Raw genomic sequence first — 17,967 nt, forward strand, 5'->3', positions numbered from 1 at the left:
AACGCCAGCCAAAAGCCCAGCACCACAGCCGCCTTCCCACCCTCCCCTTGTTGAGATCTGTCATTCAATTGCATTCAAAATGTTCGCTGCACGCCGCACCGCCACTCTCTTCCAGAGACGAGCTTTCTCTGCCACTGCCTCCCAGGTAAGCTGCTCCGGTCCCAACGCTTCCGGGAGCTTCGGTACAGCTGGAGGGAGCACTCCTTCATCACAGGAACCCGTTGCTAATGAATAATTGCGTACTGTAGGCCTCCAAGGTCTCCGTCCTCGGTGCCGCCGGTGGCATTGGCCAGCCATTGTCTCTGTTGATGAAGTTGAACCCTCGTGTCTCTCAGCTTGCTCTCTATGACATCCGCGGTGCACCTGGTACGTAGCTATGAAACATCTAAATTGCCGTCTACCAACTCTACAATTTGAGTTGAGGATGGATGAAAGGTTCATAACTGACGCCCAATTGCAGGTGTTGCCGCTGATTTGAGCCACATTAACACCAACAGCGTTGTCTCCGGCCATGAGCCTACCCCATCTGGCCTCAAGGAGGCTCTTGAGGGATCTGACATCGTCCTTATCCCCGCTGGCGTTCCCCGCAAGCCAGGAATGAGCCGTGATGGTATGTTTACTCTCTACTGTTTGAATAAAGATCACGAGAAGGCGAGGATTTACAAACTGACTTGCTCGCTAGACCTTTTCGCGACCAACGCATCCATTGTCCGTGACTTGGCCAAGGCTGCCGCTGACCATTGCCCCAACGCCAACGTCCTCGTTATCTCCAACCCCGTAAGTACTTGATTTGCGGTTGTAGCTATCGAATTACTTTCTAACTTATATTCAGGTCAACTCCACCGTCCCAATTGTTGCCGAGGTCTTCAAGAGCAAGAATGTCTACAACCCCAAGCGTATCTTCGGTGTTACCACTCTTGATGTCCTCCGTGCCTCTCGCTTCGTCTCTGAGATCAAGAAGACCGACCCAGCTGATGAGAAGGTCACCGTTGTCGGCGGCCACTCCGGTATCACCATCATCCCACTGATCTCCCAGTCCAACCACCCCGACATTGCTGGTGAGGCCCTCGACAAGCTCACCCACCGCATCCAGTTTGGCGGTGATGAGGTCGTCGAGGCCAAGGCCGGTGCTGGATCTGCCACCCTCTCCATGGCCCAGGCTGGTGCCCGTTTCGCCGACAGCCTTCTCAAGGCTACCCAGGGCGAGCAAAACGTCGTCGAGCCAACTTTCGTCGACAGCCCCATCTACAAGGGCCAGGGTATCGAGTTCGTCGCCTCCAACGTCCGCCTCGGCCCTAACGGTGTTGAGGAGATCCTCCCCATCGGCAAGATCTCCGAGTATGAGCAGAAGCTCCTCGACAAATGCCTTGTTGATCTCAAGAAGAACATCCAGAAGGGTATGTTACCTCTCATGTCAGCTATTCTCATTCTAGACCATGGCTAACTTGTTGCTCTGCAGGTGTCGACTTCGTCAAGGCCAACCCTTAGACTGTTTCCTCTTTGCGATGAAACTCCCCACCGTCCAATAAAGTCACATCAGTATCCTTACCCTACTTACTGTACTATGTTCTCTTATCCTTCACCTCAATCCTGTCTACGATCTCCCAAGGGTTTCTAGTTTACGTGGCGTATTGAACGTTAGCGGCCTGTTGCAGATCTAAATTCCTTTCCCTGCCTAGCTTGTATTTTAAATGCCAATTTATGATTATATATCATCCATCTATTCCCGTGGCGGTAGACTTAGATCCTGCTTAATGCCTCAATCTATTCTGTAGATATGTTCTGGGTATAAATTTTCATTTCCATTACCTCCTCTCACCCATTACACTAATCAGTTAGTTAAGCCTGCCCGCCGCAAGTACTAATATCAAATGAAAGGCAGTGCCATAAAACAGAAAAAGACACTGACTGGGGCAGTCTGCCAGTATTATTCCCTTCGGGAGTTCATCGTAAGACCCCTGGAAATAAGAAGACAGGGTGGATAGAAAGGAAGGCCGAAGTAAAGAAGTGTTTTATGTCTAATGTTGCTTTAAGTGCATCGATGGAGGAAATGATCGAGTGGAGTTGAACGATATTGGTAACATCGGGACGTGTAGGTAGGTATATGGTATTGCAATAGTAGGTAAAACAAAAGCGAATGAGAAACAAGGAAAGATAAAACTGAAATCGCACCGGGGGAATTGTACCAGGGCCAGAACCAGGACCAGAACCAGAACCAGAACCAAAGCCAGAAGGATGATCATAACCGTAGTTAACTTGGAATGTAAGAGGAAAAATAGCGGAAAAGGTATGGTGAGGTTAAACTAGTAATGACACTGGCGAAGTGAATCAAGGAGAAACATTGATGAATGGTATGAAGAAGAAACTAGAAAGGGATAATAGGTTAGGTGTAGCTTCTCATGGCGTCCAAGTAGCCTGTTCCACCCTTGAGATCCTGCTCAAACGTCTCTGCTACGTCTAGGACGCGCATGATATGTTGCATTGATAGGGGTACTTTCTCATTGATAGCCAGGGCCTGAGCAGTGCGTACCGAGTTTTTGATCTATTGTTACGTCGTTAGCAGGAATGCTCTTAAAGCAAAGGAAGGTAAATGTAGAGTTAACTAGGGATATGCATACCTGTCGACCGTTAAGGTTATGTCTAGCAAGGGTATCGTAGTCTTTATCAGTGAACTTGACGACATCGATCCCATCCTTGGTCTGGACACGGTCAAGGAACATTTTCCAGACAGACCGTTTAGCCTTGGTAGTTAGGTCTCCGTATCTCAAGGCAACGTGTATACGCGACTGGAAGGCATCATCGAAGGTCTCGACGCGGTTCGTAGTAAGGAAGAGAATGCCTTGGAAGTACTCCAATAGACGGAGGAAGATGCTAACCAGAGCATTGCGGTGGATATCCTGAATTGTACGCTTCTCAAGGAAGACATCTGCCTCGTCCAGCAGCAGGACTGCACCCCATGAGTGAGCTATGTCGAGAATCTTATTGAGTTCTCCCTCGAGGGTACGTGAGTCGGTTCCCAGCTCGCCTGCGCTGACCATGTAAAGGGGTCGTTTGAGAAGTTCGGCGATACCTTCCGCTGTGAGGGTTTTGCCCGTTCCTGGTGGACCATGGAGGACGGCTACAAGGCCTCTGCCTTTACCCTGGATAACATCGTCAATGTTTTCAGCAGCGTGGAAAGTGTGAGATTCAACCAAGGCCTTGACAATGGATTTTTGATTTGCAGGTAAGACGAGAGAGTCAAAGGCGCCGGAGTTCCAGTCTATTTCCGTGATTCCAGAGACGGTGAATTCAAGCCAGAGCTTTTCACTGAATGCAAAGCCTAAGACGACGGGAGAGGCTATCAGCAGTTCTTCCTCGGTGAATTCATACTCGACTGTTTCGCCGTCCTCGAGCTTAGTGATGTTTTCCTTAGGGATCTCGTTGCCGTTCTCATCACATTCCATCTCGACGACGTGGGTTTTGCCTTCTTTATCCTGGACGACCTTCAGTCTGGCCTTGGGTTTGAAAGTTTCGTCGTTGGCATCGCCGCCTTCAGAGCCAGAATCAGAGCCGCAGCAGCAGTCATCACTATCACCATCTCCACCTACTTCCATGACCAGGTCGGGTTCCTTAGGTTTCACGGTGCTGATGGCATAGTTGGGGTTGATACGGCGATGCAAAGCTGGGTCTACCATGACACGTCCGTTGATGTTGACTTTGATAATGCTCCGTTTGCGCTTTACAAACGCCATGCCCTTGTGGAACCTATAGTTCATGCCCTGAAGGGAAACGAACTTCTTTCCACGTTCGATGAGCTGAGCTTGCAACGCCTCGGGATCGCGGTGGTACTTGAGCGGGTAGCATGCTAAGCTGGAGATCTTGCGAGGACCCTTGAAATGGTCTACTTCAGCTGACATAGTGCCCATGCCAAAGGACTTGCCGTCATATTCGAGATATCGACCTTCAATCGCATACCACTGCCCTCTCATAAAGGAGGACTCCTTGGTAGCATACTCGATCTTAAAGGCACGTGGCTCATCGGGTGTGCCGTATGTTTGCGTGTATGCAATTGTGTTTGGCTTGAACAGGGCCCACAGCAGGTCGTAGGTGATTGTGTTGTTGTCCAGAAGTGGGTAGAGAGCATTCTTCGTCTCGGCATAGTCCCTGTCGAGATACTTGACGAGAATCTTCAAATGAGCTGCCTTGGTAGCCGCTCGCTTCCTGTTTCTCTTCTTCTTCTCTGACTTGGACTGGGCCTTGAGTTCGTGCATGTACTCCCTTGTCTCTTCAAGGTAGAGGAAGAGAAGGTTTGGGTCAAGGACGGGGGTATCCTGGACAAGGCTGACACCCTTGACTCCATCCATGATGTGGGCCAGGGCATCTCTCAGGGGTTTACTCTTAATATCGACAACGGTATCGGTGTATCGGTTCTCCCAGTCGAACTTGCGACGAACTGTGAAGATGTACTGATCCCATTCATCTGCTCCGGGATCCTTTACCGTCTCTGTGAGCTTGTAGTTGTGGATAGTGCTGTCCCATACTAGTGACGCATGAAGTCAGATATACAGCTTATCAAATGTATAATGGGCTATTTTGGCAGGTGATATGGAGAGTTGAACAAGAAAAAAAAAAAAGAGAAACTTACGTTGATCAACCCGCTTGAAGGCAACCTTGGAGGCTCTCTTGTTCTTCTTGGGCTTGACCTTGAGCTGACGCTGGGCAGTGGGATCTGTAACGGGTGGGTTGAGGCGTGTGCGTCTGAGCGTTCTTCTGTTAAGCTGGTTAATCTGCTGAACGCGCTTGTGTAGGTCCCGGGTAAGATTGGGATTGTTGTTGACGACATCGAAACCTGTATCACCGTCAAGGCCAGACGGTATGTGCGGTGGGTTGTCGAACTGCTGCTGCAACTGTTGTTGCTGCTGCTGCTGCTGCTTCTTGAGCAGTTTCTTGATGAGCTTCTTTGCAGCTTTCTGGTTTTCCTTTTGCTTCTGGTCCTCATCTGACGAGCCTTCGTCATCGCTATCGGACGATTCTTCCGGTTCTTCCTGTTTACGAGATCGAGGTTTCTTCTTCTCCTTCACCCGTCTGGTCCGGCCCTTGGACTTCTTCTTCTTCTTTAGCTTTTTCTGCTCAGATTCAGAGTCCGAAGAATCTGAGTCTGAACTGCTGTCTGAATCTGAAGAATCTGAGTCAGCGCTCTCATCTTCATCCTCTAGATCGCTGTCACTATCGCTACTGCTGTCACTTGACGAGCTATCTGTCTCGGCCTTCTTCTTGTTCTTCTTCTTGCTCTTCTTATTCTTCTTAGACTTGTCTGACTTGGAGTGGGACTGAGTGTGCTTGCCACAGCCGGGCTTCTTGACAGTAGCAGTGCCATTAGCCCCGTCTGTCGTTAGGGAAGCGTTGACCTCTGTCTTTGCGGCCAGGTTTTCCGCCGTGCGGTCCTGCTGCTTAATCTCGAGGCTGTCTCCCTTGTCACCCATGCTGTCGGTATTCGTATTTGAGTTGGAGTCGTCTGGTATGGCTGAAGATGTCGAGGGAGTAGACGGTGTGAGAGTAGCTGCCGGAGTATCTCTCTTGGAGCCGTCGATAGTAGAAGAAGCAGCCGTAGAGTTCTGGGGGGGCGGTAGAGGTTCTGAGCCAGCCATCTTGGAAGCAGCCGGAGAGAGGATGTGCAGAGATATAAATATCGAGCAGGCCGAGCAGGCAGCAGCCGGGACCCAAGGGAGGGCTCACTCAACCAAGCTCAACAAAAAGGCTAAGAAAACGGCCCAGCAGGCAGCAGGACAGTGTAGCGGTGAGAATGCAAGCCTCAAGGTCCAGCTGGCAGCTGGAGACGGAGACTGGGGACAGGGGAGCTTTTACGAAGCGATCAAGCTGTGAGTCAGGGTCAGCTTATGGCAGGCAGCAGCACAGGGATGGAAGGGATAGACAAACAGGCAGACAGATGGTTAGATAGACGCTGCTGGCTTACCGTTCACGGTGTCCGACAAGAGGCCAGAGGACCCAGAGGCAAGACAAGACAGTCCTCTCTGCAGGCGCTGGCAGAGGCGAACAAGCTGGGCCAGAGCTGCCGGCTGAGTTGGTGGTTGGTGAGAGGTGACGCTGGCCTGGCTGGCACTGCGAGAAAGTGAAGCGGCCGGGCAGCCAGTCAGGCGCGCCGAAAGCGCCGGCGGTGGAGCTGCAGCCGCCCTGGGGGAGCGCAGGGATTGCGACAGCTCAGCTCCCAGCAGAACAAAAGGGACGATGCAGACGGGGCGAGAGGATGAAAGGGATGGTGGTGACAGGAGGACTGAATAGGAGACTTTGTCCTCGACTTCGCCGTCTGCTTCGTCTCCCGTTTGTCTGCGTCTCCCCTGGTGCGCTCGCCGTTTGCTCCATGTCAACAGCTTTAACTGGGGCCGGTGGGCCTCTCCACGCCCCAGCGCCCCCCAACCCATGCCTAGCGCCGCATCCCCCTAGCGCCCCCCAAAAACAGGCCCGGGTCTGCCCCTAAGACGCCGAAGCAGCCCCTAAAGCAGGCCGCGCCGGGCCTCAGGAAGGTCCCTGGCTGGCCCCTGAGTGGCTCCTCCCCACGCCTCGCGTCAACGCTGGTCGCTGTTCCACGCACGCACCCTGGCCCCTGTCCCGTCCAAGGCCTGGCCCGCTCGGCTCCACGCACAGCCATGATGATGGAGTCGCATAGTCGATCTTACGGCGTAGTTAAAGCTCGTTGGCGATGGACTTGACAGTGCGGCAAAAGTGGCCTGTCAACAGGTATCGCAGTATAGATAGGCTCTGGTGATAATCAGTCTACTCGACAATACTTTATAGGGGAAAACTCCATGGTCAGTTACTATTAACTCGCAGTTCCAGGCGATAGCAACGAGAATATACGACTCCGAGATCGGCCTACAGGGGTACAGATGACGCTGCAGTGACACGCTGGAGGGCTTCCAAGTATTCATTCGTCCCCTGTCCTATTTGATTCTATTCCTGTTTCGTCTACCTAGCCTAGTCATCATATCTCTCCCGCATGCATGTAAAGGGTGGCTGCTTTTCCAATTGGCGTAGTTACTAATTCGGTGATGTGTTGGGTTGGTTGGTTGGTCGGTTAGTTGGTCACTCGTCCATCCCGTCAGCCTCCCTGGCTGCCATCTTCCGTCCAAGATCCTTGACCTTCTTCTGCAGAGCGGCTGCAGGGTGCCGCTTTCCGCTAGCTGCCTCCATTGCATCCGCGATACGACACCACTTTTCGTTCTCGAACTTTTCCTCAATGTCCTTCTTGCATTGGAGCAGTTTGGCCTCCTAGTCATATTATTAGCATACAGCACAACCAAGCTGAGAGATAAAAGGGAAAAACTAACATCCTCAGGGCTAAAGACGGTAAAATTCGCCTTGATACGCTGGTATCTGTTGGACAAGGTGCTGCCGCCCACGGACTCGCCCGTAGCCTTCTCCCATGCAGCCTTGATTTCACCCCAGGGCTTGTTCTCCTCATCTTTCATGCGAAGAAGCATCCTGTCCTCCTCACTAGCCTCTTCAAAGCTGTTAGGCAAGGTGCGCTTGCCGGCTTTGCTAGGGGTGCCCTTGGCAGGGGTGGCGCGCTTCTTCTTAGATGGCGTCTCCCCTTCGTCGTCCGCCTCTTCGGCAGTGGCGGCGCCAGTTGCATCGCCAGCCTTGGCTTTGCGGCCTCTCTTGCGAGGAGTAACGGGAGGCTTGGCTTCCTACAGTAAAGTTAGACATCCATCATAGTATTTGCTTCTCGTAGTGATATAGCAAAAACAAACCTCTTCGGTCTTGACGGTTCCATTAGCCTTCTTCCCATTGGCGGCTGCGCGTCCCTTGGCCGCTTTGCCGTTGGTAGCTTTGGCTTTAGGTGCCTCGTCTCCATTGTCTTCAAGCTTCACGTTCGCGTCTTTGGGCTCGGGGGCTTCCTCAGACATCTCGGAGGCAGGAGTGGACTTCTTGTCCTCAGAGACTTCGCCTTCGCTCGCGTCTTCCATCTTGACGTCTAAGGGCTCGGTCTCCACCTTGTTCAAGGGGGTAAATTCAGGCATACTGCAGGTTGTAAGGGGGGTTTCGGGAAATGAGATAGTTTGTAGTGGTGTTTCTGTAGTTGTTTTTATCATGAGAAGGTGTAAGAAGGAAATGTAAACAACAGCGGCGAGGCAGGAAGAAGGATGGAAGAAGGAAGAAGAAGAAGTTGAAGAAAAAGAAGAGAGCGGCGGAAAATTCTGCAGGCCCAGATGGTGCGATATCAGAACGCTACACAGGCTAATTTCAGAACTTTCCTTCAAAGAGATAAAGAAAATGGCTTGGTGAAAATACTTCGCTGTATCTGCGAATTAAGAGAAGGATAGCCAGTAAACAAACTGAGGGATAAGGCGGGCAAATGTTCACTTCCTCGCCTACGTCAGGCGTCTCAGCTGAGATCTTCCAACAAAGCCATATACAGGAAGAGAGAGCACATCTTCATATAGCTCAAGGTGAGGACTTCATTTCTGATTGTATACATTATGAGATCTTCTGTTGTGATAGCATCTTCCGGTAAAAGGAGGAATCAACATTTTAAGGGCCGGAAAACTCCAGACAGGGCAACCACGTCGATACAGGTATATACCGTATACATGACTGTAATATAAGCTACTTTCTCAAGTAACTTATTCCTAGTATATGCACTATGTTTACTTCGATGGGTATCTCTTTGTTCTTCTCGTTCTCCATATCCTTCGTTTAATACGGAGTACTCTGATGTTGTCGATAAATTTTGTTGACGTCGTCGAAAACCTAAAATAGGAGGTCCCACTTCCCGCGGAAGTTTAGGTTTGGTTTGCTTACATAACTAACTACCTAGTTAATAGATTCATTTAAACGCGATAGTCGAAGACATTCCAGCTTCATCTAACGACGTTAAACAACATCACGGAGAGATATACCTGAGATAGAATATAGAAGACTCTAGAGTAGCTGAATACTCTATTGTGATGCAGTAGTATACTATTTTGCCGCATTTTACTAAACAAGTTTGGTTATTCTAGTAGTAATAGAATATTCGATGTCGATGTCGTCATCGACTTCTTGCTGGGCCCCATCTAATCTCTTAATTAAGGGGGCCTGTCTACAGCATCGTGGAGTTCCATGCCCATCGACCTAGGTAGTAAACAACAAGATATTAAGTCGTAATGTTAGGTCTGTACTTTGATATGCTTTTAAGTAGGCCGCAGGAGAGTTAGTTGGCCTATCGGTTAATAACCCTGGCTAGCCCTGAACATGATAAAAATGTTCTAGCAGAGCTCAAGTGTTATTATATGGGGAAATCTCTATTGCTTCCTTTATGCTATGGGCGGTTCTCCTTACTCCTGTCGATCTTAGAGCTAGGATTATCGCTTTCTTGACAAGTTACACTGAGGCAGACCCTGTTAGTAAAGCAATAACAATAACGTCATAGTAAATTGACCGACCGAACTTTCTTTTAAGCCGCTAAAAGCTTGTTAACTCAAAAATATTAACTCGTTAAGCCAACGAGCTGGACGGACTTGATCAAGAGGCACAGTCGACGAAGTAGCCAAAGGTAAGACACGCTAGTTTATACAGTGACGGTGCTGTATTAACTGGCCAGTAGTCACTACCCAGATGGCTGTTCACTACCAATACGGAGCCTATTCACCGGCTCCTGGCAAGTATCTATATCTACTTCCAGCAAGTAAATTTACAACCGGGAGACTCACACAAAGCCAAGCCATGCAAGAAGGCCACACTTCTACGGCTAAAGCTATCTCGCGCTATATATATATATATATATACTTCTCTAACACTTATTCGTTTACATGGGGGTTGACAGCGAGCCGAATGCCTTCTCGGCAGGACTATATCGACAGGCTGGATTTGTTCGCTTAAGCATAGACGAAGCTAAAGAAGAAAGATGCCGTGAGAAGTCTGGAAGAACACGCCAGTTTCATCTTTGAGAAACTGCTACTTCCTCGTAAGTTATCAGAATTCGATCTAACTACATAAAAATCAGTTGCAACCTAACAATAATATATAGTTAAAGCAGCTGGCACCACGACACGTCAGCAGCCCCAGCTGCCCTGTCTGGTGGACTGCCAGACGCTGTGTGCACACAGTCAAGGCTGGCTACTCTTCGAGGCGACTGTTTGATCTAGGATCATTATCGTTGTGTTGTTTCCCGTGCCTTTGATATCCTTAAAGGGAGACAGAGGTATAGAAGCGATGGCGCTGCCTGCAGAGACGACGAAGGAAACGCCGTTACTGGAGGGGCTGGAAAACTCGTTTTCGGCCCCGCAAGTTGCCCACAACATGCCGCATTCTCCGATGTTAAGAGGCCGCGATGAATATGAACAAGTATGTACTTGTCTTATTTCTCTCCATATAACTATTAACAAACCGGTGTCTGATAGCAACGGTAACTATAAGAAGGTAGTTATCGAATAGAAAGTAAGAGGACGCCGACTTGCGAAATAAATCTGCAAGTATCGATAACTATATTTTTAAGAAAAACCTGCCATTCAGCGCCATTCAACCAAAAAGCGAAGTTTTGGGCCGCCTGGTTTAGATTCTACGTCTACTTATAATAGTAGAATAGGAGGCCCTGATAGAGGCCCAAGGATTATCTGCCAACCTGCAAAACAAAATCCTGATTATCGAAACAATGGTTACAAAAACCCATGAAATCGCAGCCCTAGCGATCGAATATTACCTTACAACAGAGCCTACAAACATGAATTTGGACTATGTCACTGCCTGTTCTGGGGCAACCCGAGCCGATACGAGGAAGAAACTAGTCCAATAATGGGAGGGAATACAATCAGTTGTCATTCATCGACCAGTTTTCGTTGATGTAAACTGGAGTGCATTTACTGAGGTATATATGCTAAACCCAAATTACGCCAGTATAGATTGGTCATTGTCAAACGAATCCTACCACAGGGATAGGTCTTTCCTGGGGAATACTTGACTGGAAGACAAGCGATCGCCAAAGACGGCCTGGCCGTCTGAGTTTTCCTCGAAGAGATGGACAAGAAGGCATATCACTTAGACGACGCGATCAAATGGGGTATGAATGTAAGGCCGCCTGGCTACCGACCGCAAAAGTGTCTTTGAGCCTCTCAAACCCGCTTCTCTGACTCTTTTAATCAAGAAAGAGAAGCTGAAGTCGCTGTCGGCAAAATCGTCGAGTACTGTGAGCACGTTGCCCACATAATTCCACATTCACTGATGTCCGGGGGCAGCGACGAACAAGAGCTAGTACGTATTTACAACGTCTTCGGTAGTTATAACTAATAGATCAGGTTCTGATAGCAACGGTAGGGCGAGGCTAAGAAGTTGGCTATTACGATACTTAACATATTTAACACAGGAATTATCTACGAGATTAAGGAAGAGGTATAAGGGAGAGGGTAAGGGAGAGTGTAAGGGAGAAGTTAGGCTATAGACCTAGAGAGAGAAAAGAGGCTGTCCTCTTGGGATATTCCACTTTGGCTAGTGTCCCTTGAGGTCTAATATAAAATACAGAGAGTATGTACATACACCTTCCACCAAATCTAGATATCCCGACCTTTTCCTGAGCGTCTCTCCCTCTTCTCCTGCCTGTGTATGCCTCCTGGTGTAGTTGGTAAGACGAAACGCCGCTCGCCACAGGTGTATGTGAGAATCTTGCATCCGCCGAGACGTCGTTCGTTCGATCCCGCCGTATTTCGCCAGCCACGGCCGTTGATTAAGACGCCCGTGGATGGACTTTGCCATCAGAAAAAACCCAAAAATTGGACACGGAGCGGAAGTGTGAGCGTGCCCTCCGTCGTTAACTCGCGCTCGATCGCCTCCCGGGACTAAAGTGAACGGAGAGGAACAAACACTGCGCTGGTTCATTAAAATCAGCCCAGTGATGCTGACCTTGCATTTAGTGCAGGTTCAGCGTTTGAAGGGACGGCCACCATATGGGGATACACAGGCTTTTTTTTTTTTTTTTACATCCCTTGATTATACCTCCTTTTTTGTATTATAGAGAGAGGGTAGCAAACAGAATATACGATACGCATGGCAAACAAACTCCTGCTTTATCTCTATCAGACGTCCGCTGCTGTGTTTGCTGCCGTCTGATTGCTGCAGTCAGCCGGCCTTGACCATCCCATTGTGTCATTATATCACTGTCCGCAGCCGCCCTTTGATCGCAGTGGACGGGCAAGACAGGACAAGATGGCAGTCAAACGGGCAGTACGGGCTATATATATACCCCCAGTTCTCTTGCCTTAGGAGAAAGGAAGCCGGAGAATCAATACAGATAGATACCAGGATATACGAGCATAGCATGGCTCTCAGGCTGTTTCCTCGCGGGAGAACCGCCTACTACAACATCTGCATCGACGGCCACCGCATCCCAGGCTCGCTCGAGTATACCACCGTGATAAACCACATCCCCCATCTGCGAGAGTGTCCTCGCCGGCCAGCCACCTCCCAGTCAGCCCTAGGTACAGTGACGGTAGACATCGACCTGACCGCAGCCGTCCGTCGGTGCCGTCTCGTCGACTCGCTCTGCTTCCCCGTCTCCCTATTCCGGGAGTGTCTCGCTCTCCTCGCCAGCGTCCTGCGAGACCACCAGCGCCATCCCCTACAAGACCCGGGCTCGATCCTGTGCGATAGCCTGGAACAGCAGCTCCTTCTCAGCCGCTACGACTGGCCCGGCCTGCTCAGGTACTTTGCCTGTTTCGCCTACCTGTTCGACGACGCTGTTCTCAAGGCCTCTGCCTCCCTGCACCGCGGAATGAGCAGCTTCATCGCTAGGAACTGCAGGGAGCTCGCGCTTCATGCTCCGCTCAGCGTATCGCTGCAGTTCGTTGATCTGTGTTTCCATGAAGACTTTACTATCCTTATGACGGCGTTGTTTGAACAGCTGCGAAGCTCGGATAAGGCGGAACTAGTACGCTACATGGGTGTGATACCGCTCTACCTGGGTGGTCTGCCATCGCTGCAGGTTCCAGAATATATTCTAGACCGGTATGGGGATAGGGGAGGAGGAGGAGGAGGAGGAGGAGGAGGAGGACATCGAGACAGGGTCAAGATACGGGCTCGACATAGGGTCAGGAGGCGCCGTCCTGGTTTGCAGGACAGGGGCCTGTTTATCAACCCTCGTTGATACACGTCGTCTAAGCATCCTGCCATGTTCTTTTATTTTTCGATTACGGATTACTTCTCCGCTGTCCCGTCGTTACTCGGCGTCCATGTACTTGAATATCTTCTAACAAGCAATTAAACTGGTCTTTTTCCTGCTGTCTCCATCGCACATGCCTACGTCCAACCAGCCACAAATGTAACTACTCTGTACTAGGTCAGAAAGACTCCGAACATCCCATGTACTCCGTACATTTGTATATATCGCTAGGTAAATACGGAGTACAAAGTAGAGAATAAAGAGAAAGAGGGCTCGCTTTATCAAAGTGGGAAGATGTGCGCGAATCAGTGACAGAGGCTGGCTGGAAAGCAAACAAAAAACAGCTGCATGATACCAATAACTCGCAGAGAAGAAGAAACCATGCAACCAATGGTACACTCCGTACATCTCGACTCAAAAGATCTTTCCAAGGATCTGCAGTGCCCGGTCAAAATACCCTATAGCTTGCCTGGACAACGGGATGAAGCTTGCCATGGCGTTTCCTACATCGTGTTGTCTCATTTAATGGTCAGACAGACATATTCCTCCTCGACGTCTCTGAACTTGGGCGGCACAGGCCAGAATGAAATATAGGACATGAATCTCAAAAATAGGACGACGTAAGTAGGATGATCCTCTAGATGTCTAAGTATTGAGCAGTAGATGAACATACGAATATAAAAAGGTGAAGAATCTCTCCTGATCTCCTGCTTTTTGTTGGAATATCATCATCATCATCATCACCATCTACATCGCACTATTAGACTCAATACACTTCTACAGCTGCTGCCAAGTTAGTACCCCTCATCTGTAAAAATATACCAGTCTAACAAGAATATAGAATGCGCTTCTTCAACGTCATCCTCGTCGCTCTCATGAGCATCTTCATCGACTCTGTCATCGGCGCAGGCTGCTTCTCCGACAAGGCCAGCGGAAAGTGCTTGAGCAAAGCCCGTCTCGGCACTGCTATCACCACCTACTGCAAGAACAACTGGCGCCAGACCACCACCAACTGGCGTCCCTGGAAGGACAGCAATGGCGGCATGGGACAGATCGGCCATATCGGCGTGTTCAAAAGCGAGGCTGCCTGCCGTCAGTTGGCCAATTCTATTGTTGACAAGTGCTATACTGGTCCCAAGGGTGGTGCTGCTGAGAGAGGTGGTGCCGCCATTAACATCGTCTGGTGCCCTTTCAACTCTAAGTAGTAGATTAGACCAGAAGTCTTGTCTGTTGTCACGTCGCTATCTAGTTGCCTAGAGAGGTTGGGATGAGCTGATGTGTATGGGGGTATCATGAAGTCAAGAAGTCAGGAAGTTAGGAAGATATGGGTATCTGATGTACTGAGAACTCCAAGGAATCAAGTCAAGTCAAAATTCGTTCATTCATTTGTAACCTGTAGGCCTGCTCTGACCAGAGTAACAAAAAACTGAAAAACAAGAAGCAGATAAGGGTATATGTACACGGAAGAGAACGTTACCGGGGACAATCCATAGGCCCATTTAGGGAAGAAGAAAGAGTTGAACAACCCACGCCCACCGTCCGTGTAAAATAAAAAAAGAACAAAAAGAAAAAAGCAGAAAGAATCATATTCGAAATCCCCGGGAATGCAATGCAGTACAGTACAGAGAGGCGGTGGAGGAGCATGGACGGTTCTCGTCGTGATCGTGGCCACAGGTGGAAAAGTGAGATGAGAAGAAGCAGCGACGTGTCTCTGGCTTCTGAACGAGGCAGGGTATTCATATTCATTCACCAGCCAGTCGCATCCGTGCCTCGTGGGGTGTCATCGGCAGACTGGTGATCGGCCTGCTCGTTGGTGTCCTTGCGAGGTGGTGGAGGCGGACGGATCTTGGTGCCGATGAAGCCTCGACGGTTACGGCCAGTTCGGCCACGACCAAGCCAGTTGTGCTTGAGGGATTTGCTGAGCTCCTCGATTTTCTGCTGGGCGTCGTCGTCGCTCTGGACGCTGGCTAGCACGCAGATGCACTGGAGCATTCGGCCGGCAGTCTCGGTGACCTGTGAGGGGTCTGTGGGTGGAAGCTGAGGAGGTGGGGGGATATTGGTTGAGTGGGAGTGAGTCTGGGAGAGGATCGAAGGCTGAGATGGCGAGAAAGAGGAGTAAGAGGATGGGTATGTGTGTTCGGGGTTGGAAGACGTGTTGGATATTGCGCGGGCGCGGGTGAGAGATGCAATGGCTGATTCGGAGGAGAAGCTACCAGCGTTGAGGTGGGACGAGGGCTGCGAGGCATAACTCCCACCACCGCCGCCGGTCTCGTAGCCTGCAGAGGTGCTTGGTCGACTGGCACTGGCCGTAGTAGCGCTGTGTATAGTAGCAGTTGGGGGTCCGTTGATATTAGCGTTCATCTTCTCCAGGCTGAGGCGGGAGAAGGCTGCCTTGAGCACATCGTAGCGGGTTAATATGACGTTGTCACGGAACGAGGTGAGGACGATCTTGCGGACATCCAGGGCATCACCAGCAGAAATAGAAGCATCGCTCGAGCCCGGTTGGGCACCCCAGAACTCCTTTGCTTCGCGAGCGTTCATGATTGAGCCGTGGCCCTTGAATTCAAGGTCCAAGGGTAAGAAAGTAGCTTGGATAAATGGCAAGACGGTGCCAAAGGCGAACACCCAGACGTTGACGAGATGTGGAATGATATTCTCCTCGGGAACCTTGATGAGTGAGTAGTTGAGAGATGCAAAACCCGTCTGGAGCAGGTCACGGAGGTCCTCGATGACCTGGTGGGGGACTTGTTTCTGGACACAGCAATGGATATGGACTCTAACCAGCTTATTAAGGTCCTCCAACGCGATACGGACGTCTTCTCCTTCGAACAAGACGAGCAGTTTAGCCTTGAGGAAGTCCCAGGCGTCGTCGGGCGTCATGTTCTGTAGCCCAAAGCCCTGTAGAATCTCCTGGATTGCAGTATTGCTTCCGGGTAGGATGCCGGTCCCCTGAACACTGCTCACGGAAGACGACGGGCCTCCGAATGTGACGGTAGAGCCAGTAACCGACGCAGCACCGGACCAGTCGGCCTGGTGATCGCCTCCTTCGCGCATCATCGCGTCTTGTTGAGCTTGAGCTTGAGCCGCGGCGGCGGCGGCAGCAGCAGCGGCAGCAGAGGCCTTTTCTTCCTTTTTCTTCTCTCGCAACGCTCGACCGCCGTGTCGGAGATCAAGACCACTCATAGACTTTCCAAACGTCGACGCAGCCGGGGACGAGGGTGCAAAGTTGTAGAGAGACTGGGGCGCGCTGGGATCCAGGGGTCGGGAGTTGCTGCTGGCCGAGGACAGGGGCAGATGGAAATCCTCCCTGTCCTTCAACTTGAGCTTCTGGCGTGACAGGAAGTGGTGTCTGTGTTTCTCTTTTTCTTTGCCTCTGTCTTCATCCAGGGAGTGTCTCTCAATAGGCACAACAGTGGTGGCAGAGGAGTTTGCCAGAGAATAGAGTGACAGGTTGTTTGCGGAAAGTCCATTATTGCTGTTGTTGATATTGAGGTCACCGCTACCACCAACGCCAGCACCCGCACCGCCAGCAGGATCATTCAGGCTGACTGTCGACGCGTTAACAAGCCTAGATGCGAGCTTGCTGGGAGATGGCATGGTCTTCTCTTTCTTGTCCTCTTTGTCTCTGGACATGCCGATGTGCTTGGGTTTTGAGAAGAGCTTCATTTTGGACTTTTCGCTCTTCTGCTTCTCCTTCTGCCCGCCAGACTCAGCCGTGCCCCCGGTTATTGTCGTTGTTGTGTTGCTAGTGGTTGGTAGAAGCGCGCTCTGCGGCGTGGGAGTCCTGGGAAAGGCGACGTTGGCTGCCGTTGTCGCGGCCCCCGCGGCCCGCCCTCCACTGGTGCTACTTTGGTAGCTCATCTGGCTAGGTACAGACATCTGCGGCCGGAGGAGGTTCGTCTGGATTGGGGGAGGCGAGTCCCTGGCGCCTCTCCTGGCGGCGAGTCCGCTCTCCTGTGGCGGGGGTATTGTCTGTGATCTGTTTCGGATGTGGTGGTATTGCTGTTGCTGGTGCTGCTCGGTCTGGTGCTGCATTGCCGCCTGGGCCGCAATCCGTGAGGCAGAGACGGCAGCAGAGGAACCCTGGGAGGCCGTCGGCAGCGAAGGCTCGAAGAAGCCCTGGGAATGGTGGCGTGAACGGAAACCTCGAGTGTCTGAGGATGAGGACGCAGATGGGCCCTGGGCGAGAGGCGACGCTCGCCGCTGGACAGGCTCGTTCTGGGGCCGCAGCGCCAGTGAGGTGTTGCTGCCATTGACGCTGCCCGCAGCCATCGCGGGAGATCGTACTGGCTGCTGGAGTTGCTGCTCGTGCTGCTGTTGGGTGAGGCCGTAGAGCGTCCGCTTGGAGACGTTGAGGGCCGTCTGGTTGGAGGTGGTCGACGAGGCGGCGCTGCTGCTGGACGAGCTGGACCGCCGCGGCTCCGGCCTTGACTGCGGTTCTTTGACCGTCGGTGGCTGGGGAGGACGGTCTTGAGGGCGCTTGGGGGAGCTTGAGGACTTCATGATCCTGTCCTCCGGGTGATCGACTGGCTCGTTACGGAGTAGTTATTGTCGTGGTGGTGGTACTGTCTCTGGCGGGCGTGTTTCAGTCGGCGAGGGCTCGGGCAACCTGGGGGACCGCAGTCTCGTAGTCGATCGTGAAGCTCATCTTCGCATGGCCGTCACTCCATCGTCCTCTTCGTCCTCGTCTTCGTCTTTCCTGTGCGTCTCGTTATTCAGTCCTTTTTGTTAGTCCTTTTGCTGCCTTTTCTTCGTTGACGTCGACGTCAGAAAAGTGCTTAGTAAGCTGGATGAGGCGGAGATGAGACGAAAGGTGAAGACGATGAAGGCGATGAAGGCGA

The 17,967-nt window shown here is 51.1% G+C and overlaps 7 protein-coding genes across 7 annotated transcripts; 4 read left to right on the forward strand and 3 right to left on the reverse strand.

The window, feature by feature from the left end:
* Nucleotides 1-79: 79 nt before the first annotated feature.
* On the forward strand, nt 80-1,488 carry MGYG_02519 (malate dehydrogenase; the record flags this gene model as incomplete). Its single annotated transcript, XM_003174941.1, has 6 exons — nt 80-145; nt 249-366; nt 461-610; nt 683-777; nt 833-1,397; nt 1,460-1,488. The coding sequence occupies 6 exons, from the start codon at nt 80-82 to the stop codon at nt 1,486-1,488; spliced, it is 1,023 nt and encodes a 340-aa protein (XP_003174989.1).
* Nucleotides 1,489-2,383: 895 nt separating this feature from the next.
* On the reverse strand, nt 2,384-5,627 carry MGYG_02520 (hypothetical protein; the record flags this gene model as incomplete). The annotated part of the gene is made up of 3 exons (XM_003174942.1): nt 2,384-2,515; nt 2,619-4,519; nt 4,625-5,627. The coding sequence occupies 3 exons, from the start codon at nt 5,625-5,627 to the stop codon at nt 2,384-2,386; spliced, it is 3,036 nt and encodes a 1,011-aa protein (XP_003174990.1).
* Nucleotides 5,628-7,080: 1,453 nt separating this feature from the next.
* MGYG_02522 (hypothetical protein) lies at nt 7,081-8,018 on the reverse strand (the record flags this gene model as incomplete). The annotated part of the gene is made up of 3 exons (XM_003174943.1): nt 7,081-7,266; nt 7,326-7,685; nt 7,749-8,018. The coding sequence occupies 3 exons, from the start codon at nt 8,016-8,018 to the stop codon at nt 7,081-7,083; spliced, it is 816 nt and encodes a 271-aa protein (XP_003174991.1).
* A 2,173-nt stretch (nt 8,019-10,191) lies between these two features.
* Nucleotides 10,192-11,370, forward strand: MGYG_08984 (hypothetical protein; the record flags this gene model as incomplete). The annotated part of the gene is made up of 5 exons (XM_003174944.1): nt 10,192-10,323; nt 10,565-10,714; nt 10,878-11,043; nt 11,135-11,226; nt 11,290-11,370. The coding sequence occupies 5 exons, from the start codon at nt 10,192-10,194 to the stop codon at nt 11,368-11,370; spliced, it is 621 nt and encodes a 206-aa protein (XP_003174992.1).
* A 916-nt stretch (nt 11,371-12,286) lies between these two features.
* MGYG_08985 (hypothetical protein) lies at nt 12,287-13,111 on the forward strand (the record flags this gene model as incomplete). The annotated part of the gene is made up of 1 exon (XM_003174945.1): nt 12,287-13,111. One exon carries the CDS (start codon nt 12,287-12,289, stop codon nt 13,109-13,111), a length of 825 nt encoding a protein of 274 aa, XP_003174993.1.
* Nucleotides 13,112-13,968: 857 nt separating this feature from the next.
* MGYG_08986 (hypothetical protein) lies at nt 13,969-14,331 on the forward strand (the record flags this gene model as incomplete). The annotated part of the gene is made up of 1 exon (XM_003174946.1): nt 13,969-14,331. One exon carries the CDS (start codon nt 13,969-13,971, stop codon nt 14,329-14,331), a length of 363 nt encoding a protein of 120 aa, XP_003174994.1.
* Nucleotides 14,332-14,872: 541 nt separating this feature from the next.
* On the reverse strand, nt 14,873-17,629 carry MGYG_02526 (HbrB protein; the record flags this gene model as incomplete). The annotated part of the gene is made up of 1 exon (XM_003174947.1): nt 14,873-17,629. One exon carries the CDS (start codon nt 17,627-17,629, stop codon nt 14,873-14,875), a length of 2,757 nt encoding a protein of 918 aa, XP_003174995.1.
* Nucleotides 17,630-17,967: the final 338 nt, after the last annotated feature.

The sequence above is a fragment of the Nannizzia gypsea genome, genomic scaffold, assembly GCF_000150975.2.
Source record: "Nannizzia gypsea CBS 118893 supercont1.2 genomic scaffold, whole genome shotgun sequence".
Classification (NCBI taxonomy): domain Eukaryota; kingdom Fungi; phylum Ascomycota; class Eurotiomycetes; order Onygenales; family Arthrodermataceae; genus Nannizzia; species Nannizzia gypsea.